The 25,213-nt window shown below is 46.4% G+C and overlaps 1 protein-coding gene across 1 annotated transcript in view; it reads right to left on the reverse strand.

Moving 5' to 3' along the window:
- Window positions 1-23,543, reverse strand: part of ABTB1 (ankyrin repeat and BTB domain containing 1) — a 40,137-nt gene extending 16,594 nt beyond the window's left edge. Inside the window, exons 1-8 of the mRNA XM_088479847.1 lie at window positions 23,269-23,543; window positions 18,392-18,454; window positions 17,446-17,501; window positions 17,057-17,201; window positions 16,000-16,159; window positions 6,565-6,610; window positions 5,955-6,071; window positions 5,521-5,636 (exon numbers count right to left, since the gene is read on the reverse strand). Coding sequence (XP_088335973.1) covers window positions 5,521-5,636; window positions 5,955-6,071; window positions 6,565-6,610; window positions 16,000-16,159; window positions 17,057-17,201; window positions 17,446-17,501; window positions 18,392-18,454; window positions 23,269-23,324 — 759 coding nt within the window. The 5' untranslated portion in view covers window positions 23,325-23,543. The remainder of the gene's footprint in view (window positions 1-5,520; window positions 5,637-5,954; window positions 6,072-6,564; window positions 6,611-15,999; window positions 16,160-17,056; window positions 17,202-17,445; window positions 17,502-18,391; window positions 18,455-23,268) is intronic.
- Window positions 23,544-25,213: the final 1,670 nt, after the last annotated feature.

Consider the following 25,213-nt stretch of genomic DNA (forward strand, 5'->3'; position numbering starts at 1 on the left):
CACTCATGCTGGGGTTGCCCAAGTGGACTCGACCCCCAACTTGTGGCAACGCACCTGCCAAATGTCCCATAAGAGGGCACAAAGAGGAGGAACTTCTTAATCTAGAAGTTAGAGGGTACGGTGCAGACAGATAAAATATTTGGGTGCTACCTGGAGGCTGTCCCATCCAACTGCGGACCACGAGGACCATCTATAAAAACAGAGGAGCCTTTAAGCTCCTAGAGTCCGTAACAGCGTGCCAGGAATGCAGCCAGAGGACTTCCTGACCACGATGGCAGAAGTCAGCATCTAAAGAGGTTAATACTCCAATCAGAACTAGGTAGTAGCCCATCCGTCCCACAAGATACAAAAACTTGCCCTTGAACCGAGACAGTCCTATAGGGCATCTGACAAGCAGCCCCTAGCCCTAGCAATCCCAGCGAAACCGAAGAATGAGCACAAGAACAGAACGTTCTGGGGAGACTATCCAGCTGCCCAGGATAGCAAATTTAATAAGCTGGGCAAGAGCAACCATCAGAGGGAGATGGGTTCCCAAGTTGTCAGCTCCATAGCCGGTAGCAGATAAACCAAGCAATTGTACTTAAAGAAGCCTCGGCTAACATCAAGTACCTGGGCTCTGGACCAGGGCCTGCTCGGTTTAGAATTACAGTAAAAGATACTTACAAGAGCCTCAACAATTAAAAGTAATAGAGACTATATTCCCGCGGAGGCCAAGAGAATCACAATTGGTCAGGCCTAAAGCGGTCTGGCTTGGAAGACCTGTGCGGATTTATGTCCTCGCTGGTTAACATGTGCCACTCCTGTACTGAGTAAGTAAAGGAGTGTTGCACTTACCTGGCTGCATGGCCGGTGTGAACCCTGTGTATAATGGAGACCTGAGCTTTAAACCACCAGACCACAGAAGGTTCTAACTGGGTCATCTGCCAATTGGTTATTTAATATGCACATTACCTGTAATTCAACACCTCTGACAGCTTCCTTGACTGCTTGGTCGAAGGAACCTCCACGCAGCGCTGCTATGAAACACCTGACACCGAGGCCTGTATCCTATGCCATTGTGGTTCGAACCCAGAGTCAAACAAACGTCCAAACCCAGAGGCCTCTAGAAAAAGGTTCAACAGCTACGCTGCTCAGGTGCACCCACCTCCCCGGCTACCTCAACTTTGAAGACCATGTAAAAGCAGCCCAAGTGTATCCCCCACACAACGGGGTTGTGCCGTGAATGAGAAGCGCCACAAATCAATAAATAAGTGGGGCTATAAAGAGAAAACTCAGATCATACTGATATTAAAAAAAAAAAAAAAAAAAAATTCTCAATGACCGAGACATTAACGGTCCATTCACTGTTACCTATAGTACAGTGCCATCTAGCTTCACTAGTGGGGTATTTCATTATATATAAAAACACACACACACACACACACACACACACACACACACATGCACGCACGCAATGATAGTGCTCAACAAACCAGCCGTAACCGAGCAGGAAGGAGTTAAAGGTATACCAGACCAACCATAGTGAGGTATACATGGAGACAGGAGCCCAACTACTCTCCGGAGAGGTGCTGAGGCTACCCAGCATTTCACCATAGGAGGTGAGAGTGAGTGACGCCGACCGCTGTAAGCGAACCCACCCAGGTGTGGGGGTAGGAGAGAGGTAAACAGGAAGCCCGACTCCGCCCTCTGGTATGAACGGATATTGCCACTAGTAAGACTGCTCCTAAATCAACCATTTATCGAATCATCAAGAACTTCAAGGAGAGCGGTTCAATAGTTGTGTAGAAGGCTTCAGGGCGCCCAAGAACGTCCAGCAAGCGCCAGGACTGTCTCCTAAAGTTGATTCAGTTGCGGGATCAGGGCACCACCAGTGCAGAGCTTGCTCAGGAATGGCAGCAGGCAGGTGTGAGTGCATCTTCACATAGTGTGAGGTGAAGACTTTTGGAGGGTGGCCTGGTGTCAAGAAAGGCAGCAAAGAAGCCAATTCTCTACAGGAAAACGGATATTCTGCAAAAGGTACAGGGATTGGGCTGCTGAGGACTGGGGTAAAGTTATTTTCTTTGATGAATCCCCTTCCAGATTGTTTGGGGCATCTGGAAAAACGCTTGTCCGGAGAAGAATTGATGAGTGCTACCATCAGTCCTGTGTCATGCCTACAGTAAAGCATCCTGAGACCATTCATGTGTGGGGTTGCTTCTCAGCCATGGGAGTGGGCTCACTCACAATTTTGCCTAAGAACACAGCCATGAATAAAGAATGGTACCAATACATCCTCCAAGAGCAACTTCTCCCAACCATCCAAGAACAAACAAAACATCGAAATTTTGGGTCCATGGCCAGGAAACTCCCCAGACCTTATTCCCATTGAGAACTTGTGGTCAATCCTCAAGAGGCGGGTGGACAAACAAAAACCCACAAATTCTGACAAACTGAAAGCATTGATTAGGCAAGAATGGGCGGCCATCATTCAGTATGCGGCCCAGAAGTTGATTGACAGCATGCCAAGGTGAATTGCAGAGGTCTTGAAAAAGAATGGTCAACACTGCAAATATTGAGACTTTGCATAAACTTAATGTAATTGTCAATAAAAGCCTTTGACATTTATGAAATGCTTTTAATGTTACCTCAGTATACCATAGTAACATCTGACAAAAAGGTCTAAAAACACTGAAGCAGCAAACTTTGTGAAAACCAATACTTGTGCCATTCTCAAAACTTTTGGCCATGGCTGTAATACCGACATCTGAAGCACCACCCACATCTGTAGGACATTGTGATGGAGTCTCATATAGGTAAACCAAAACAAAACCTTGCCCTTGTGTATGGATCAACCAATTCAATCTATGCATTTCTTCAAAGCAAGTCTGCCAAGCTGTCAGTCACTACCTGTCAGGTCAGCTGAAGAAGCTCCACCCTCCTAACATGGCAGCCTGCTGCAGAAGTGGAAGAGCAGTGTGTATACTGCCTTTCTCCCCCGTCCCTTTTTACTGCACCCTGGCATCCTATTGGCCACAGAAAAAGTATTTAATCCCAGCCAGAGTACACTGCTGGCTCTGAGTGTCTGATACCACAGGGGGAGGGGGAAAGGAGCAGCCAACACAACCTCCTATATTACATAATACTGCAGTTATAAGGACTCAGCAGCATCTGGCCACCTGCATATAAGATGCCGTCAGCCCTAGTAGAGGATCCTCGATGTAGGACTGGGTGGCACAATCAGTGACAGTCTCTGCCAGTCAGCAACCATTTACACCCGCTGCCCATATTCCTATACCTCACAAATATATATCTGCCCATATACAAACAGATGAGCTGCTCATTTTATGCCAGACGCTCTGCAGCTCTCACTGGCTGCACAAGACAGCACCAGTTAGAGACGGAAGCATCTTTTTACCGCCGCCCAAGAGTGGACTTTCCGCATACAGACTGCAAGCTCCTCTGATCACAACATTCCCCATCAGTAATTCCATTTGCTGGTGTAAGACCAGAGATGAAAGAAACAAAATAGCAGCTGCAGCATTTAGTATTGTCAGGTCGCCGAGTGCAACGCTTGTTCCTGACGACCTCAGGTATCGGAAACATCCCAGAGGAATCTCCCCTAATGAAGGAGGCTGCTGTAGCAGAGGTAAATCAAGATGGCTACATCATTTATGACAGGATTATCGGTCAGTGTGGATGAACATTATTCTCCATTACAGCTTATCAGAAGAGGACTGAACAGTAATCCTGTGACCTCATTTTACTCCATTCCCGATACTGTCCAGTGTCCATCTTATCAATTAGTCCCATCCTAACTAAGACTTCATTCCACGAGGTGCTGGATCAGAGGGAATGAATATTGGCGTAGTCGACAAAATGGCTGCCTGCACTATGAGTAAGCGACTGGGCACCTGTAACACAGACTGTGTGCAGATGTGGCTCAATAACAGCCATTTGAGACTTACTTTAACAGCATCTGTTAGGTATACAGTGGAGGCCGCCATTTTGTGGGTCGAACCAAAAATCCAAACACTATGGCCCTGATTCAGACCCGCTCGCTGCCGCAGGCAGCTCCCAGGGTCTGTGGGCGTTTGTTTTCTTTTCTCCTGCCTCTCGCAAAGCTGTGGGAGACCTCCCACAGCTTGTACGAGGGGCCTGGAGACAATCATGATTATCGCAACCATCGGCCTGGAGACAAGACTAGGCTTCCTGCTCTAAGAGCAGGAAGATCACTAGTGATGTCAGTAGGTCCTCCCACAAACGCCAGGCGTTCATAAGGTAATGCCTGAGTTTGTGCAGCCACCCCCCCCTACAAAACGGGGTGAGCTGTCACTCACCATCGACAGCCGCCCCATCTTGTAGCGAGCCCCGTAGCAACTGGACTGCAGTCGCTCGGCGGGGAATGCGCATGCTGAACACGGCGCATGCGCAGTGGCCAAACATCGAGCCGCTTGCGAGAGGCTCTGAATCAGGCTCTAAGGGCCTGATTCAGAGCCGCTCGTAAGCGGCCGCTCGTTCGCTCCGAGCAATGTTTGCCCAACTGCGCATGCGTGCGGATCGTTATAGGCATGCGCGAACCAGTCAGTGCGGCCGAAATTCATGTGCTCGCAAAATAGCGAATGCCTGCTAATTTGAGTGACAGGATGAGGCGTATGTGGGTGGTAACAGGGGAAGGTGCTTGAAAACGGGGAGTGGAGATCCGAACGCAGGCGTGCTTAAAGGTCAAAACGGGCGTTTTATGGGTGTGCATAATTAAAACAGCAGCGTCATTGACCACGTCACTGGGTTATTTTATAGCCAGAACTGCTCGCAAGATTGTGGTAGCAAAAACTAACCCCAAGAATAGCGAGCAGTTCATACGCTGGTCGATGTACTCGATTAACCTAATAAATAGCGGACATGACGTAGGATGTGAGCGGCCAGGGGGCGTATTTTTAAAAAAAACGACCGCAAGTTTTGTTCGCTCGTTCAGACCTAGAGGCGTGAACAGACCGCAAAGAGCGTACGGTTCATTTGAATAGCCACCCCTTTTTTCTGGACGAGCGAGCGCTAATTGCGTCCGGCTCTGAATCAGGCCCTAAGTGCAGTGAGTTAACTCTGTGTGCGCCAATAAGTTGCACATCCTAAATCCAGCTGCACTTCATAAGTTAAAGGTCAGAAGGCAGCAAGCACAGTCCTGGCAGACATTTACTATACTAGAAGCAGCACCCAGTATTCCTCCTCCATCCTAATGTGTGACACCTGATGCCCAATACGTAAGGTTACTTTATGGCAAGTTTGTTTTAAAACTGTATAATGGAGTATTTCTTGAAATTCATATTAATTTGTGGTTAGTAGCGCCACTGTTCATAAGATGGACAATCGATGCCACATAACCAAAAACACTTTAACAGGTGGCGTGGTAGGAGGGGATAATAAAATATTACATTAGATGTGTCCCAAGGTTAACGTACTGAAACGCCTTTAGGGTTACTGAGGTTTCTGGACAGGTCACAATAATGGACACAGAGGAGGGATATCAGCATCGCATAGAAATCTCACCCTCAGCTCTGACGGCAGCGCGCAATCAGCTAAAATCGCCAGGTCCTCGCGCAGGCACCCGTTCCCGGAGGGTTCCACAGTCAGAACTTTCACACAAGTTCCAGGCTTGGATGAAACTGGAGGAAGAACAGATTCTTCATTTAAACTTTTATCATGGGTCCCTCGAGGATGTCGAATAATTAATAAGTCAGTGTATTTGCTCATAGTATTTATCTGTAAACAATGAGTGCAGAAAGATTACTAAGGGTAGCATTACATTACTTATGGCTGAGTAAAAACAAAAAGTTATACAAGTACATTTTTGACTATTACACCAGCGTCCGAGTTTTCAGCTTCCAGAGCCCAAACGTGTTACACCCCGACAGAGGGGCCAGAGATCCAGCCTGGATAAATGGGATACTGCGATTCAGACAGTCTAGGACCTACACACATACCAAACTCATAGACCTTTTTACACTTCTCCTCCAGCTCTTCGATGAGATCCTGCAGCCGGCACTGCTTGGCCAATCTCTTACAGTCCTCCACGTGCTCAACGCTGATGTCCAGGCGCCCTGCGGCAGAAGCATCGGCTAAGTCACCACAACAACTGAGGGACCGTAGAGAGTCAGTTATCGGGGGCAATTCAATTTGGGTCCTAACCTAACCTCCCCCTGGAGAGGCCTAACCCCCTTCTTCCCATAGCCTAACCCTCCACCCCCCGGGGGCCTCTAACCTAACCCTCCCTGCAGTTGTTCGTGGCCGGCTTACCTTCGATTGGTGCGCCGGGTGTCGGGCTCCCGGCTTAGGTAAAATGACTAGCGACGGGATTTCAACACCTGTCATTAGACCCTTGCCAGGATTAGACAGTCGGCATCCCGACTGCATACCCCGCAATAACTAGGAGGGCTGAAGGCGTTACCCAATCAGAATTAAATAAAACTCAGCACTGCAGTCAATATTTGTACTTAATAGGCATTTACCTGGCTGCCCTGATATCACCCACACTGGGTACCATGAACAAGGAGAGGGCCCGTGGCAGCGAGTGTAACGCCTTAGATCACTTACCTGTGTATAGATACTGGAGAATGGAGCCGAAGGCAGCTGGGTTTATCTGCAGAGAGATAAGTGGCCATTTACCGGACAATGACTAACACAAGTTTAATAGGTTATGCCGCTCTTTATGGGAAATTATTTAATAATAATTCAGCAGCATCAAGACTTACAATGTTCTAAGGGCCTGATTCAGAGCCGGACGCAAGTGGCTGCTCGTTCGCTCCGAGCGATGTTTGCCCAACTGCGCATGCATATGGTTCGTAATACGCATGCGCGAACCAGTCAGTGCGGCTGAAAATCGTGTGCTCGCAAAATAGCGAATGCCTGCTATTTTGAGTGACAGAATGAGGCGTATGTGGGTGGTAACAGGGGAAGGTGCTTGAAAACAGGGAGTGGAGATCCGATCGCAGGCGTGCTTAAAGGTCAAAACGGGCGTTTTATGGGTGTGCATATTTAAAACAGCAGCGTCATTGACCACGTCACTGGGTTCTTTTATAGCCAGAACTGCTCGCAAAATTGTGGTAGCAAAAACCAACCACAAGAATAGCGAGCAGTTCATACCCTGTTCGATGTACTCGATTAATCTAATAAATAGCGGACATGACGTAGGATGCGAGCGGCCAGGGGGCGTAGTTTCCCAAAAGACGAATGCAAGTTTTGTTCGCTCGTTCAGACCTAGAGGCGTGAACAGACCGCAAACAGCGAACGGTTCATTTGAATAGCCACCCCTATTTTTTGGACGAGCGAGCGCAAATAGCGACCGGCTCTGAATCAGGCCGTAAGTTCCATCTGCAGAGTGCAAAGTAACTATAAGGAGACTTTAGGACCAGACACTACAAATACATGAACATAACTGCTGTAACATTAACTTAGAACAGAAATAAAAATGAACAGTTCTTGCGGTTTTTGTTTGATTTTTCTTTTTGTTTTCTATCTAACATGGGTGGGTGACATACGTGGGGCTGCCAGTTTGTGGGTTGAACAAGACCACGGTAGAACAACTCACAAAGAAAAGAAAAACGACAGTCACAAAAAGCCTTGTACCACACAGATGTCACTAAACCACAACAAACGGTCATGAATAGATCGGTTTGAACCACGGAAGAGAGGCTCTCGCTGTGCACTGGCAATAAAACTGCGGCCCAACATGGTATTACTACAGAACCTTATATAGGGTTGTATGTAATCCTCTTATCTTCCTCCATCAGTTACCCCTGTATCGGTGTAAAGCTTCAAAACTCAGGGCAGATAAACGCAGCTCTAAGACAATGCTTGGTATGAGTGGGCACTTGGCCTAGGACCTGTATAAATATGGAAATAACATTAAATATGGGCTTTATGTACAGTGCCCAAATTATTGCCTTTAGAAGAGGTAAGAAAAAAAAAACAAAAAAAACTTTTGATCAAAGCAACTCCAGCGATTATACCCCTGCGACTGACCATATTCCCTAGTTGATGGGCACGATGGTAAAGCTGTAAGAAGAGTGGCTTTAATATGTATTTGAGGTTGCCCGTCACATGTACGAATTTTATTGTGTTAATACACACAGGGGCTGATTCTAGGTTGGAAGCAAAAAAGGAAAAAAAAAAAAAAAAAGGTAACAGAGCCCCTGGGTAACGCCATACTGCACTGCAGGTTGGGCAGAGGTAACATGTGCAGTGAGAGTTAGATTTGGGGTTGGTGGGGACGTGTCCAAACTCAAATCCAAATTGCAGTGTAAAAATAAAGCTGTGTAGCATTTGTGGGCTACATCCAAGATACATGTATCCCCCCCCCCCCCCCCCCATGCATTGCAACATGGATTGTTCCAGATAAAAAAAAAATAATAATAAATCTATTAACTTTTTTTATTTGCTCCTAACTAATAAACAGCCCCAGTCACGTTAGTCATACAAATCCTATTTGAATGTGAAAATACAGACAAAATATTTAATATTCACATGGTGTCTGCTAAAGAAGTAAAAACACCCCAACAAGCGACTGTAGTTTTATAGAGACCATGTAGCAGGATAATATATTATGTGGTTATAGAGTCCATGTAGCAGGATAATATATTATGTGGTTATAGAGACCATGTAGCAGGATAATATATTATGTGGTTATAGAGAGTCCATGTAGAAGTATAATATATTATGTGGTTATAGAGTCCATGTAGCAGGATAATATATTATTATGTGGTTATAGAGACCATGTAGCAGGATAATATATTATGTGGTTATAGAGACCATGTAGAAGTATAATATATTATGTGGTTATAGAGTCCATGTAGCAGGATAATATATTATTATGTGGTTATAGAGTCCATGTAGCAGGATAATATATTATTATGTGGTTATAGAGTCTATGTAGCAGGAGAATATTATATTATGTGGTTATAGAGACCATGTAGCAGGATAATATATTATGTGGTTATACGGACCATGTAGCAGGATAATATATTATGTGGTTATAGAGACCATGTAGCAGGATAATATATTATGTGGTTATAGAGACCATGTAGCAGGATAATATATTATGTGGTTATAGAGACCATGTAGAAGTATAATATATTATGTGGTTATAGAGTCCATGTAGCAGGATAATATATTATTATGTGGTTATAGAGTCCATGTAGCAGGATAATATATTATTATGTGGTTATAGAGTCTATGTAGCAGGAGAATATTATATTATGTGGTTATAGAGACCATGTAGCAGGATAATATATTATGTGGTTATACGGACCATGTAGCAGGATAATATATTATGTGGTTATAGAGACCATGTAGCAGGATAATATATTATGTGGTTATAGAGACCATGTAGCAGGATAATATATTATGTGGTTATAGAGACCATGTAGAAGTATAATATATTATGTGGTTATAGAGTCCATGTAGCAGGATAATATATTATTATGTGGTTATAGAGTCCATGTAGCAGGATAATATATTATTATGTGGTTATAGAGTCTATGTAGCAGGAGAATATTATATTATGTGGTTATACGGACCATGTAGCAGGATAATATATTATGTGGTTATAGAGACCATGTAGCAGGATAATATATTATGTGGTTATAGAGTCCATGTAGCAGGATAATATATTATGTGGTTATAGTGACCATGTAGCAGGATAATATATTATGTGGTTATAGAGACCATGTAGCAGGATAATATATTATGTGGTTATAGAGACCATGTAGCAGGATAATATATTATGTGGTTATAGTGACCATGTAGCAAGATAATATATTATGTGGTTATAGAGACCATGTAGCAGGATAATATATTATGTGGTTATAGAGTCCATGTAGCAGGATAATATATTATGTGGTTATAGTGACCATGTAACAGGAGAATATATTATGTGGTTATAGAGACCATGTAGCAGGATAATATATTATGTGGTTATAGAGACCATGTAGCAGGATAATATATTATGTGGTTATAGAGAGTCCATGTAGCAGGATAATATATTATGTGGTTATAGAGACCATGTAGCAGGATAATATATTATGTGGTTATAGAGACCATGTAGCAGGATAATATATTATGTGGTTATAGAGACCATGTAGCAGGATAATATATTATGTGGTTATAGAGACCATGTAGCAGGATAATATATTATGTGGTTATAGAGACCATGTAGCAGGATAATATATTATGTGGTTATAGAGACCATGTAGCAGGATAATATATTATGTGGTTATAGAGACCATGTAGCAGGATATTATATTATGTTGTTATAGTGACCATGTAGCAGGAGAATATATTATGTGGTTATAGAGACCATGTAGCAGGATAATATATTATGTGGTTATAGAGACCATGTAGCAGGATAATATATTATGTGGTTATAGAGACCATGTAGCAGGATAATATATTATGTGGTTATAGAGACCATGTAGCAGGATAATATATTATGTGGTTATAGAGACCATGTAGCAGGATAATATATTATGTGGTTATAGAGACCATGTAGCAGGATATTATATTATGTTGTTATAGTGACCATGTAGCAGGATAATATATTATGTGGTTATAGAGACCATGTAGCAGGATAATATATTATGTGGTTATAGAGACCATGTAGCAGGATAATATATTATGTGGTTATAGAGACCATGTAGCAGGATATTATATTATGTTGTTATGCATAAGAGAATATAAGAACGCAAGCAGCGAAAAATCCCATCCTGTTTACAGAATATGAACTTATTATGATACCACTAAATTGGGATGTAAGGACACTGCCAAAGGACCCCCTGCGGAGTATTTACCCTAAAGTCTATAAAGGGGGTATATATTGCTCTTAGGGTTCTGGTTATAGCTTGACAAGGTTTATATAAAAATCCCCATTGTGTTATTATTAAGATACCCAAAACAACCTTTCAAAAATGTGCTGGAGATTGTATGTGAGCTCCGTTATTTTACTGTGGTTTCCTCATTTAACGGTCTAAAAACTAGGGGTGAGCGGGTTCGGATTTCTGAAATCCGAACCCCCCCGATCCGAGGCCGATCCGAGTCAGGCTCGACTTTTCCCGCCTGACTCGGATCTGAAATCGAGGCAAAACGTCATCATCCCGCCTTCCAAGTCTCGCGGGTTTTGGATCCTATATAAGGTACCCGCGTCGGCGCCATTTTCTCACTCGGCTGTGGACAGTGAAGAGGGAGGGTGGGAGTTAGGGCTGTGTAGTGTAGTGTAGTGTAGTGCTGCTGTTGTCCACTACTTCAAAGTCCATAGGGGCTGGCTGTGTTGTGCTGTGCTGCTGTTGTTGTTAATAGGGGCTGTGTCCACTACTTCAAAGTCCATAGGGGCTGGCTGGACTGTGTTGTGCAGTCAGTTCTCCATAGGGGCTGTGTCCACTCCAAAGTCCTGTGCAGTGTCACAGTCCTAAAGGGGTGCTGTAGTGTTGTCCAGGGGGTGCACTGTCCATCAGGGGTGTTCCCCCCCAAGTGCTAAAAAAATAATATATTTTCTGTGTTTGTGAATTGTGTGCGCAGTAACCGCACGTGCATCAACAAAGTAGTGCCAAGCGTGCGCCTGTGTCATAAGTAAAGGGCCGGCTGGCTTGACCGTTAAGGGTGCTGTAACCCCCGAAAGTACACTCCAGTCCAAACCAAAAAAAAAATTATTTTCTGTGTTTAGCCGCACGTATATATCAAATTGATATAACATAAATGGAGGACCAAACTTTCTCCGATAAAAATAAAATAGAGAAAGATCAAGAACCACTTCCTCCTAGTGCTGAAGCTGCTGCCACTAGTCATGACATAGACGATAACATGCCATCAACGTCGTCTGCCAAGGCCGATGCCCAATGTCATAGTAGAGGGCACATACAATCCCAAATGGCAAAGTTCAGGAAAATGACCTTGAAAAAGACATTTAAATCAGCTGAAGAGAAACGTAAACTTGCCAATATGCCATTTACGACACGGAGTGGCAAGGAACGGCTAAGGTCGATCCCTAGTATGTTCATGACTAGTGGTTCAGCTTCACATGACGATGGAAGCCCTCCTCCCACTAAAAAAATCAAAAGAGTTAAGCTGGCAAAAGCACAGCGAAGAACTGTGCTTTCTAAGAAGATATCACAAATCCCCAAGGAGAGTCCAAGTGTGGTGGTGGTTGCGATGCCTGACCTTCCCAGCACTGGACGGGAAGAGGTGGCTCTTTCCACCATTTGCACGCCCCCTGCAAGTGCTGAAAGGAGCACCCACAGTCCACTTGCTGATATGCAAATTGAAGATGTCACTGTTGAAGTACAACAGGATGAGGATACTGGTGTAGCTGGCGCTGAGGAGGAAGTTGGCGAGGAGGATTCTGATGGTGATGTGGTTTGTTTAAATCAGGCTCCGGGGGAGACAGTTGTTGTCCGTGGGATGAAAAAGCCCATCACGGTCATGCCTGGGCAGAAGACCAAACATTCCACCTCTTTGGTCTGGCAATATTTCTATCCAAATCCGGACAACAACTGTCTTGCCATATGTACCATATGTAAAGGTGAAATAAGTAGGGGTAGGGACGTCAACCACCTAGGAACATCCTCCCTTATACGGCACCTGCAGCGCGTTCATAAAAAGTTACTGTCAAGTTCAGAAACTTTGGCTAAGACCGTAAGCAGTCCAGGGACACCTAAATCCCGTTGTCCTGTTGTATCCAAGCGCCTGCAAACCACACCGTCAACTCCCTCCTCGTCAATTTCCTCCTTAGTCAGGATCGGAAGTAGTCCTGCAGGCCATGTCACTGGCATGACTGACTCTCCTATCCGGGATTCCTCCGGAGGATCCTGCATTGCTACGCCTACTGCTGCCGCTGCTGCTGGGAGTCGTTCATCATCCCAGAGAGGAAGTAGGAACACCACTACTTTTACTAAACAATTGACCCTCCAACAGTCCTTAGCGAGGAGGATGAAGTACAACAGCAGTCATCCTGAAGCAAAACGTATAACTGAGGCCTTGACTGCTATGTTGGTGTTAGACGTGCGTCCGGTATCCGCCATTAGTGCAGTGGGATTTAGACAATTGATGGAGGTAGTGTGTCCCCGGTTCCAAATCCCGTCTAGATTCCACTTCACTAGGCAGGCGATACCGAGACTGTATAGAAACGTCAGAAAAAGTGTCCTCAGTGTCCTGAAAAATGCCGTTGTACACAATGTCCACTTAACCACGGACATGTGGACAAGTGGAACAGGGCAGACTAAGGACTATATGACTGACAGCCCACTGGGTAGATGTATCACCTTACGCAGCAACAGCAGCAGCGTCACCAGTAGCAGCATCTCAGAAACGCCAGCTCGTTACAAGGCAGGCTACGCTGTGTATCACCGGTTTCAGTAAGAGGCACACCGCCGACAGCCTCTTAGAGAAACTGAGGGAAATCATCGCTCAGTGGCTTACCCCACTTAGACTCTCCTGGGGATTTGTGATATCTGACAACGCCACCAATATTGTGCGGGCATTACATCTGGGCAAATTCCAGCACGTCCCATGTTTTGCTCACACAATAAACTTGGTGGTGCAGAATTTTCTGAAAAGCGACAGGGGCGTGCAGGAGACGCTTTGGGTGGCCCGAAAAATTTCTGGCCACTTTCGCCATTCAGCGACTGCGTGCCGAAGACTGGAGCGCCAGCAAACACTCTTGAACCTGCCCCGCCATCACCTGAAGCAAGAGGTTGTGACGCGGTGGAACTCAACCCTCTATATGCTTCAGAGGATGGAGGAGCAGCAAAAGGCCATACAAGCCTATACATCCACCTATGACATAGGCAAAGGAGGGGGTATGCACCTGACTCAAGCGCAGTGGAGAATGATTTCCGTGTTGTGCAAGGTTCTCCAGCCCTTCGAACTTGCCACACGTGAAGTCAGTTCAGACACTGCCAGCTTGAGTCAGGTCATTCCCCTCATCAGGCTTTTGCAGAAGCAGCTGGAGAAAGTGAAGGAGGAGCTAAGACGGAGCGATTCCGCTCGGCATGTGGGACTTGTGTCATTCGCTTTGCCAGGATTCAAGGGTGGTCAATCTGTTGAAATCAGACCACTACATTTTGGCCACCGTGCTCGATCCTAGGTTTAAAGCCTATGTGGTGTCTCTCTTTCCGGCCGACACAAGCCTGCAGAGGTGCAAAGACCTGCTGGTGAACACACTGTCAGCTGAAGCGGAACGTGACACGTCAACGGCTCCTTCTTCATTTTCTCCCGCAACTGGGGCTGCCAGGAAAAAACTTAGGTATCCTAAGCAACCCGCTGGCGGTGATGCAGGGCAGGCAGGACCAAGTTTGGACATCTGGTCCGGACTGAAGGACCTGGCAACAATTTCTGACATGTCTACTGTCACTGCATATGATACTGTCACCATTGACAGAATGGTGGAGGATTACATCGGTGACAGCATCCAAGTAGGCATGTCAGACAGTCCATACCTGTACTGGCAGGAAAAAGAGGCAATTTGGAGGCCCCTGTACAAACTGGCTCTATTTTACCTGAGTTGCCCCCCCTCCAGTGTGTACTCCGAAAGAGTGTTTAGTGCAGCTGGGAACCTTGTCAGCGAAAGGCGTAGAAGGTTGCTTCCACAGAATGTGGAGAAGATGATGTTCATCAAAATGAATTATCAGCTCTTCCAGGGAGACCAGCCTCCAGAAGGTACAGAGGGACCTGTGGTGGTGGATTCAAGTGGGGACGAGTTAATACTCTGTGAGGATGAGGATGTACACACTGAAGAGGGTGAGGAATCGGTGGATGAGGAGGATGAGGATGACATCTTGCCTCCGTAGAGCCAGTTTGTGCAGGGACACATTAATTGCCAGCTTGTTTTGTGGGGGCCCAAACGAACCAATCATTTCAGCCACAGTTGTGTGGCAGACCCTGGCGCTGAAATGATTGATTTGTTAAAGTGTGCATGTCCTGTTTATACAACATAAGGGTGGGTGGGAGGGCCCAAGGACAATTCCATCTTGCACCTCTTTTTTTTCTTTGCATTATGTACAGTTTGGGGCCTAGTTTTTCTAACTGCCATCCTGTCTGCCACTGCAGTGTCACTCCTAGATGGGTCACGTGTTTGTGCCGCCCACTCGTGTCGCTTAGCATAGTCATCCAGCTACCTCGGTGCAACCTTTTGGACATAACACTATTGTGAGGTGTGAGGTGTTCAGAATAGACTGGAAATGAGTGGAAATTAAGGTTATTGAGGTTAATAATAGCATAGGAGCAGAAAAACCAACAAATTCTGTGATTTTAGCTGTTTTTATGCTTTTTTTCAAAAAAATACAGATCCAAAACACAAAACCCAGAACCCAAAACACGGAAGGGTGGTTTTGGCAAAACCAATCCAGATCCAAAACACGAAGAAAGATCCAGATCCAAAACCAAAACACGAAAAGTGGCCGGTGCACACCCCTACTAAAAACCTCTTCGACAAGCTGTGCGTTTGTGGCCTCTGACGGGGAGAAGGAAGACTAAGCTCTATCAGGGTAAGGACTGATGAGCATGAACAAACATTGTGACTGTACAGTACATTAGAATGTTATTACTGTATAAAGTACAATATAAATATTCTAGCTATCCATTCTGATGCCAAATTTGTAAGACAGCAAAGCTGGATACACACCTCAGCGATGTCACCCGGAGATGTGATATAATGATTAATCGCATCACCGTACAACGACGTGCTATATTGTTGCATGCATTGCTTAATATAATACCGTATCGTCTGTGGCATCGTCCCTAATGATGCCCAGCACCTCAGATGAGAAGATTTAGCCACCCAATTCAAGAAACGATGAATTGGGTGGATTTGGGGGGTAATTACCAGACGATGGTTGTTGTGATCTATCGCGCATTGACGATCGAACAATATAAAGTGTCTACACCGCTTAATACATAGAGAAAATCTAAATAACCAAAACATCCCCCAAGCAATATATTTATCTCAGCAACTTCTTTACTTTTTTTCGGTATGTCCCATCTTACCAGCGGGTGCGTCAGAGCAATCATGTTTTTCCCCTTCCACTTGGTCTCAAACATTTCGGCAAAGTAGGGGCTGCGGGCGCTGAGAACACAGCGGTGAGCGCAGAAGGACTCCCCGTGGACGTGGAACGTGGTATCACTGTAGGAGCCTTGCTCCAGAAGCCTGCAGAGACATGGAAGAGAGACTAGGAGTAACATTACTTTCTGGTACGCGTTTAAACATTGAAATAACACCAGTACAGAGACAGGCGCCCAGGTATGAGTGTTTGAGATGTCGCTGTGCCAATAGATATCCAGAGAGAAAAGTCCTATGACATATTTAACATGGAATTTTAGATTTTTGGGTTTCCATCAATAACAGCTTTTTTTTCCTGAATTTCAGTACCCTGATGAAAATGTAGGCATGTGGTGTTACGCGTATGGGCTATAACCCTCATTACTTATAGTAGTATAATCTAACAATTTTTTTTTTGTAAATCTTAATTTTTTTTAACTTATTCTTTTTCTCTCATCATCATGAAAGCCACTGTGTCTATTTAAATGTTGGATTTGCAATATAAAACAGTCCTTAGGTAGCAGCAATTCTCTCCTAGGTCAAGGGAGCGATCAAGCGGCCCGAAGGTTCATTCTCTGAGGGCGACAGAATGACCAAATTTAACCGGAGATTCCCCTGCCTCCCCCTTACACAGGGGTGCAGCTTTGACTGTGCCAGGGAGGTGTGCAAAGCTTAGGCAGGTGTCATAAGCGGGGACAAAGTCCCCAAACATGAACACAATTACGCTTCTGCAATCACCGAAACCGGAAGTGGGGAGACTCCAACTCACGCCAACAGGATGACCCACGTTCACCTCTGTAATAATAACACCTGGTAGTTAAAAGGGGGGTTTCGCTTGGGACCACAGCATGACATGGTCTATTACATCAGTAACATACCACTGTGGCACTGAAAGCGTTCAACGCCATGACACTTACGTCGGCCGTGTATGGCGATATACTCCTAAACGTGTGGAAATGGAAAACAAAACAGTGACGCCCACTCAACATCCAAGACCCGAATTACCTCTGTAAGAAGTCGTCATAGTAATCTCTCTGCATGCACTTAGCCGTGATCTGCTTGTATTCCTTCAGCACTCTGCGAATAGTGTCACTCAGTGCGCCATATAAACAGCGCTCGCCATCAAACGTGTTCACTTCACACCTAGCACCTAAGCGGGAGGAAACAAAACAGCTTGTTAAAGTGTCCTGTCCGCGACACGGCGTGGTGGCAGAACGCAGCCTATTCATGTAATACAGTCACAGGCTCCTAGTGAACCCATAGGCTGAGCTCATGAACACTGGGCCTACATGGGGAGTTATGTGAGCTGATAAAATAAAGATCATAGAACACAACGGCCGCCACTGTTGTATGTGATAGGGACAGGTGCGCTTCTTCTATGTAAACTTGCTTACCATTGGATAAAAGATACCGCACAAGTTCCTCGTGTCCACACAGACAGGCATAATATCTTGGGAGAAAAAAAGAGAAGGAAACATATTTATGAGAGGCGACAATGCATTCTGCAGTCTCGGTCAGTGATGCATAAACAATGGCTATTTTACTAATGCAATAACATAATGCATCAAACCTCTCTGCATGTAAAAATGTGAAGACCATAAGGATCAATTAGTTCTTGACTTTAAGCACGCACTAAACTACTGGACCCGGTGTGACATGGGTGACCACCAGCACCAAGGATCTGGTATGGAAACGGCTTCTTATACACAAGCAGATGATTACTTGTTAATAAAAAGCAGTTTGCAGCTAGGATCATTGGCACAGACTGGGCCATCGTCAGACTGATCAGCAGCACTGGATTGAGATCGGGTAGACAGAAATACAGGCCCTCACCAGTTTCCCCATGTGTGCCTCTGCCCACCCTGGTGGGTGCCAATCAGATGCGGTGTGGATGAAAAGAGAAAACATCCACCACCACCACATAACTAAACCCAAGGATGGCAGGCAAGCACACATCTCCATTGATAAATCAGCGAGCTTCTCTAGCTCTTCAAAATGTTACGGATGGCGAATAATTGTAATACTCGCACCACCGCTTGAGTAAAACATTACTTTACTACATTTTTAAAAGTTTGTTATAAAAAAAATCTATATATTTTCATCTATTCTACTATCAGGTTAGGCTAAAAGGTGGTCCTCACTCCATCCTGCTTTGATGTCTATTAGAGGAGGGGGTGAGATGGCATTCATACAGCTCCATGTGGGTGGAAGAAGACACTGTAAGACCCACAGTTAGAACTTTGCTCATTGAGAATTCCCTTGCGCTAGTGGGACGGTCGTACAGACATATTGAGGGATATATTTCATTCGGCCCACCAGAATTTTTGTGATGAGACTTACAAGGGCGTACTGTCCCACTTGTCACGCACATTCAGTTCCACGTCTCTCTGCTCCACAAGATACCTGGAGGAGAAAAGGAAAGATATTGCAGACAACAAGCACTGCCGAATACAGCCTGAAGAAATGGTCGCTTTCCAAGCGCAAGAGAAGCAGTAACAGATGGAGGAGGGGGGGCTCTGAATGCAGAGTCATGTTGAGGATCCTGTGTCACCAGCTGCCCCCTATCACACACAGACGGACACCCTGCCACCGAGAAAGCAGGACGCAGTCACACTCCAGCCTCGTATTGTACTCCACAATGGTAAACAAAAGTAATTTCCATGGAAACGGGGCATCCACGGTACAGAGAAAGAGGGCTGTATTCAATTTGGAGCAAAAAGTCATTAACGGCAATCCTTTATTGCCGATGACGTCATTTTCACTTATTCCCGTATTCAATTTCCCCAACTTTTCGCCGGTGCGGAAAGTCAGAGGATCGGACCCAGCGATAAAGTATCACAAATGAAGAGGTGGCGAGAACAAGTGCAGAATTGGGGTGCAGACTTCCAAAAACCACCCTACACCCTTTGGACAGTCCCCCAAATTTATTCTGTATCAAAAGATTTTGTTTTAAAACGGATGACAGGACACCCCAAAAAAGGTATTTTCATTTTGGGGGCAAAAAAAAAAAAAAATTGGGGGACAAACTTCTAAACTAGCAAAAATAGACTCAGAGGGGGGGGGGCCCTAAGTATGCAGCAGGTGTTTTTTTTTTATTGCAGGTGGATTTTTCACAATTTTTAAAACTTCACTTAATATGTTAGTACCCATTTTCATGTACCCCAAATTTGATGGGACTACTTATTTTTTCACAAAAAGGTTGCTAAATGCTATTCTTCACCACTTTACCAAAGACGCTATATAGCACCTAGTCAGACCGTTTAAATACCTCACATACCTTCAGCAGGGCTATTCGGGGGTACCCATAGTGAACCCCCATGTCAGAGCATCTTTTGGGGAGTGTCAGGCTGATTTCCCCAAAAATGACAGGACTTTTCGCCGGTTTCCATTTCAGCCAAAATGAAGTTGAATACAGGGAATAGCGGGGACGAGCGCGATACTTTATCGCTGGCAAAACCTCAGATGACAGCGAAAAGTCCAGCAACAGACTTTTTTCTCCAAACTTAATATACCCCAGAATCTAGAGCCAAGCAGAGTGCTGAGCTTCATGGGAGATAGGGGAACATTTCTGACTGCGTCCTATGTTCCCTATAGCAACAACTGTAGAGTAAATGTACTGTTCCCGGAGACCACACTATTCTGCCATAGTCCATTTAGTACAATGGACTAAAACAATAACAATTCAGATCTCAAATACCAGTCCTCAGTTTGACTCCTCTAAGCCCCAGGCCAAGTGCAACTGACCCTATGAGAACGACACAGAGCAAAAAAAGAAACCTTTCCATGAGGAAACTGTGGTAAGTACAGGAGAGGTGAGGGAAAGAGGGCCCTGCTCGTGACAGCTAACATACTACAGGGAAGGGGGAGAAACAGACAATGGTGGTGGGAAACATGTGGATGGGGCAGGTGGAGTGTGAGGTAGAATTACACGCAGGATGGTGCAGGTGGAGTGTGAGGTAGAATTACACGAAGGATGGTGCAGGTGGAGTGTGAGGTGGAATTACACGCAGGATAGGGCAGGTGGAGTGTGAGGTGGAATTACACGCAGGATAGGGCAGGTGGAGTGTGAGATGGAATTACACGCAGAATGGGGCAAGGAGAGCAGGATGCGAATTAGGAGAATGCGATGGGAAGACTGGAGGTTGGGAAGGAGAAAGCGATGGAAAGACTGGAGGTTGGGAGAGAGTCTGGTCAGGGAATTACAAATATAGGTAGCAGCTCAAAAGTTCAGAGATGGAGGGCTGGGTGTTGTAGTGCTTTATGGCAGAGGGGAAGCAGCCTAAAGTGTATTGTAGAGGGAATGGCGGGCTTTGCAGTGATATATAGCAGATGAACCAAGGTGGTAAAGAAAGATTAGGCATGATGTTGCATTCAGGGCTGATAGCAGGAGGTGGCAGGACAAAGGCAACGGCATAGAATTGCGCAAGGGACTGGATGTAGGGATATGCCAAGAAGCTGAAATTTAAAGCTAGATACACACCTATACAAACGTTGTACAGTTTTTTTGACCCGTTCATGAGTGTGTACCCAGCTTCGATCATGTTATATTGGAAGAAAACTGATCGCATCTGAAGTTCAGGTCTTATGGGCTTCATAATACTCATCAGATAACATTTTAAGTGTGTACGCACCATAGACCATTCTGTCCCATGCATCTGCCGATGCGACTCCTTACCCACTGCTGGAGGCTCAACATATTCAGATGATGGTTTTGACAGATGAGGATTACGGATTGGAAGTTAGACGTGTGTACACATAAATCAGCACATCGATTGGAACTTCAGACCGTAAGTGTAATTGAGGAAAAGAATCGCATCTGAAGTATTATAGTACAAGTGTGTACACCTAGCTTAATGACCTAGGCCATGTGTATGGGGATCAGGGGATGTGATCAACTGGGTGAGAAATGGGAGGATGGGGCGTGACCTTGGGCAGTGGAAAGGTGACCAGCTCAGTTTGGTTATGTTGAGATTGAGGTAGTGCTTTATAAACACATGGGGCGGAATGCATTCCGCCGGTCATCGCATGTATGCCGGCTTGGTAACGACGGTATGCAGGACAATCCTCTCAGAGGATCGCTCTGTCGGTAAGAGCAGCCCTTTCCAATGGAGGGACCGAATTTTCTCCTTGCCTCACCTGAACGTACATCACTGGCTAAACAGTACCTCCAGTTGGACACCACTAGTGAAGATGCTGCTACACCACTAGAGAGTATCTCTATTCCGCCATTGGGGCAACACCAGGACCCCGTAACCCCCACCATTGATTCTCCTTCTCTAGGAACTTTTGTGGGTAAGAAGAGGTTAGTAGAGGGCCGGGACGCCACACTCTGAATACACCGATTGTACTGTGCAATCATAATCTAACCATCAGCATTTAGACATATTACTTACAATCTATTGTGGAAAACCGCGACCCCAAAATAGGTGACAGACTATTTTCTTTCCTTTCGCTGAGCTATGCATTAACAGTGTCACATATGAGACACATAACTTGTTGCATAATTGTGTTGACTTCTATTTACTGCACTGTTATGTGGACATTTAAGTTGTGAACAATAAAGTGGCACTTACCAGTTATCCAGTCATTCTTACATTCCAATAATTATGGTTGAGCGCTGCACCTTGTGTTATATGTATGTAAGAAGGTTGGGTACCTTAAATATAGCAGCTTACCTACACCATTAGACCACTTTGTTAGTGCGCAGGTCTCCTATTTATATTGAGGGAGGGACTGTCCGGCTATATAGGTGGAGGTGCGGATGGACTCATGGGGGAAGGGAGATTAGAGCGATAGAGAGATGATAGGCCGAAGGTAAATGGCCAAGAGGAGTAGAACACACAATCCATAGCCTTGGCCATGGGCTATGCTTAGAATCCACCTCCATTTGGTCTAAACCCACCCTAGTGCTACTCAAATATAATCCACAGTCGTTCTCCTCTAGGCCTCCAGCAAAGGGCAACAATTGGTCCAGTCAATCTGCTCAATGTCCCCAGCCAAGGGGGAACTTACAGACATCTGCCTCAGTGGCTTAATGCTCACAGTAGAGGGCATCACCCAGATATAATCCCCCTGATGTGGCTTCAGCCTCTGCACTGGGATAACTGCCCCATTGGTACTGCTGCAGCCAGTGCCCCCCGGCACTGGTGTAACAGTCCTCCTGGTGGTGCCACTCCAGCACCCTGGACCCTGTGTTGGGGTAACAGTCCCTGGTGCTGCGATGACTGCCTCCGCCTGCATTGGGGTAATTGTCCCACCTAGAGGTGTCGATGCAGCCCCCACCCTCCACATTGGGGGGTAACTGCAGTCTGGTGCTACTGCAGTCCCCGCATTCAGGCAAGTCTCTCCGGAGTAGCTGCTGAACCCCCCATCCCGCGCATTGGGGTAACTGCCCCCGATGCTACTGCAACTCCCACCTCCCTTATTGGGGTAACGGTTTTCCCCAGGAGGTGCCGCTGCAGCCTCCGCCCCCCGCACTAGGGTGAATGCCACTGGTGGTGCTGCAACTACCCCCCACCCCCCAGAGGTGCTGCTGCTGTAGACAACGTATTGGGGTAACTATCCCCCTCCCTCCTGGGAGGTGTAGCTCCGGCATTGGGGGCAACTGTCTCCCCCAGAGGTGCAGCCCCCGCCAGCCTCATTGAGGCAACTGTTCCCTCAGGTGCAGCCCACACCCCTGGATTAGGGTGACCTCCCCCTCAGAGGTGAAGCCCCTGCATTTGGGGTAACTGTGCCCTTGGAGGTGCAGCCGCGTGCATTGGGGTAACTGTCCCCCCCAGAGGTGCAGCAATAGCCCCCCGCAGGTAGCATTGGGGTAACTGTCCTCACGGAGGTGCAGCTCCCGCCCCCAGCATTAGGATAATTGTCCCCCCCCTGAGGTGTAGCCCCAGCCCCCCGCATGTAGCATCGTCTCCCCGGAGGTGCAGCCCCCGCATTAGGGTAATTGTCTCCCCTCAGGTAGCATTGGGGTAACTGTCCTCCTGGAGGTGCAGCCCCCGCATTAGGATAATTGTCCCCCCCCCCCCACCCGCAGGTGCAGCAATAGCCCCCCGCAGGTAGCATTGGGGTAACTGTCCTCACAGAGGTGCAGCTCCCGCCCCCTGCATTAGGATAACTGTCCCCCCCCGGAGGTGCAGCAATAGCCCCCCGCAGGTAGCATTGGGGTAACTGTCCTCCTGTAGGTGCAGCCCCCGCCCCCCCATAGGCCGCTCACTCACCGCACTCGGAAGATGTCGCCCTTTCTGCAGCTGCTGAACAAGTCGTTAGTGTCCATCGGCCCGGGCCCGGCGCTGGGCGGAGCGAGCGGCTCATTGACCCGGCGGGTTCGTAGCGCAGCGAGCGGAAGCACCGGGAGAGGGCAGCGGGCGGACACAGATCGAAGGCCCAGACAGAGGGTGCTCAGAGCGGATACAGAGAACAGCTGAGCGCCGGCCTGACACAGCCAGATATGACCCCGCCCACCTTCGCCAGTGAGCCAATCATCGCCACTGCTAGTGCAATTCTCCCGCCTAAAACAGGCCCACCTCGAACGGATATCCAATCATCGCCGCAGCTGACGCACTGCTCGAGCCCAGCACACATGAAACTCCGCCTACAGCCTGTTGGAAACGCCCCTATTTGAGCTTTATGGGACCGGCCCAGTGCTGCTGCTGTGAGTGTAAACAGACATATCATGTGTATGTACCACCTCCTAACATGTCATATCATGTGTACCACCTCCTAACATGTCACCTCTGTGTCACCTCCTAACATGTCACCTCTGTGTGTCACCTCCTAACATGTCACATCTGTGTGTCACCTCCTAACATGTCATATCATGTGTACCACCTCCTAACATGTCACCTCTGTGTCACCTCCTAACATGTCACCTCTGTGTGTCACCTCCTAACATGTCACATCATGTGTACCACCTCCTAACATGTCACATCATGTGTACCACCTCCTAACATGTCACATCTGTGTATCACCTCCTAACATGTCACGTGTGTGTCACCTCCTAACATGTCACATCTGTGTGTCACCTCCTAACATGTCACATCTGTGTACCACCTCCTAACATGTCACATCTGTGTACCACCTCCTAACATATCACCTCCTACCATGTCACCTCTGTGTACCACTTCCTAACATGTCACCTCCTAACATGTCACATCTGTGTACCACCTCCTAACATATCACCTCTGTGTGTCACCTCCTAACATGTCACCTCTGTGTCACCTCCTAACATGTCACCTCTGTGTGTCACCTCCTAACATGTCACATCATGTGTACCACCTCCTAACATGTCACATCATGTGTACCACCTCCTAACATGTCACATCTGTGTATCACCTCCTAACATGTCACGTGTGTGTCACCTCCTAACATGTCACATCTGTGTGTCACCTCCTAACATGTCATATCATGTGTACCACCTCCTAACATGTCACCTCTGTGTCACCTCCTAACATGTCACCTCTGTGTGTCACCTCCTAACATGTCACATCATGTGTACCACCTCCTAACATGTCACATCATGTGTACCACCTCCTAACATGTCACATCTGTGTATCACCTCCTAACATGTCACGTGTGTGTCACCTCCTAACATGTCACATCTGTGTGTCACCTCCTAACATGTCACATCTGTGTACCACCTCCTAACATGTCACATCTGTGTACCACCTCCTAACATATCACCTCCTACCATGTCACCTCTGTGTACCACTTCCTAACATGTCACCTCCTAACATGTCACATCTGTGTACCACCTCCTAACATATCACCTCTGTGTGTCACCTCCTAACATGTCACCTCTGTGTCACCTCCTAACATGTCACCTCTGTGTGTCACCTCCTAACATGTCACATCATGTGTACCACCTCCTAACATGTCACATCATGTGTACCACCTCCTAACATGTCACATCTGTGTATCACCTCCTAACATGTCACGTGTGTGTCACCTCCTAACATGTCACATCTGTGTGTCACCTCCTAACATGTCATATCATGTGTACCACCTCCTAACATGTCACCTCTGTGTCACCTCCTAACATGTCACCTCTGTGTGTCACCTCCTAACATGTCACATCATGTGTACCACCTCCTAACATGTCACATCATGTGTACCACCTCCTAACATGTCACATCTGTGTATCACCTCCTAACATGTCACGTGTGT

Source organism: Taudactylus pleione, unplaced genomic scaffold, assembly GCF_031769625.1.
Source record: "Taudactylus pleione unplaced genomic scaffold, aTauple2 ptg000247l, whole genome shotgun sequence".
In the NCBI taxonomy this organism is placed as follows: domain Eukaryota; kingdom Metazoa; phylum Chordata; class Amphibia; order Anura; family Myobatrachidae; genus Taudactylus; species Taudactylus pleione.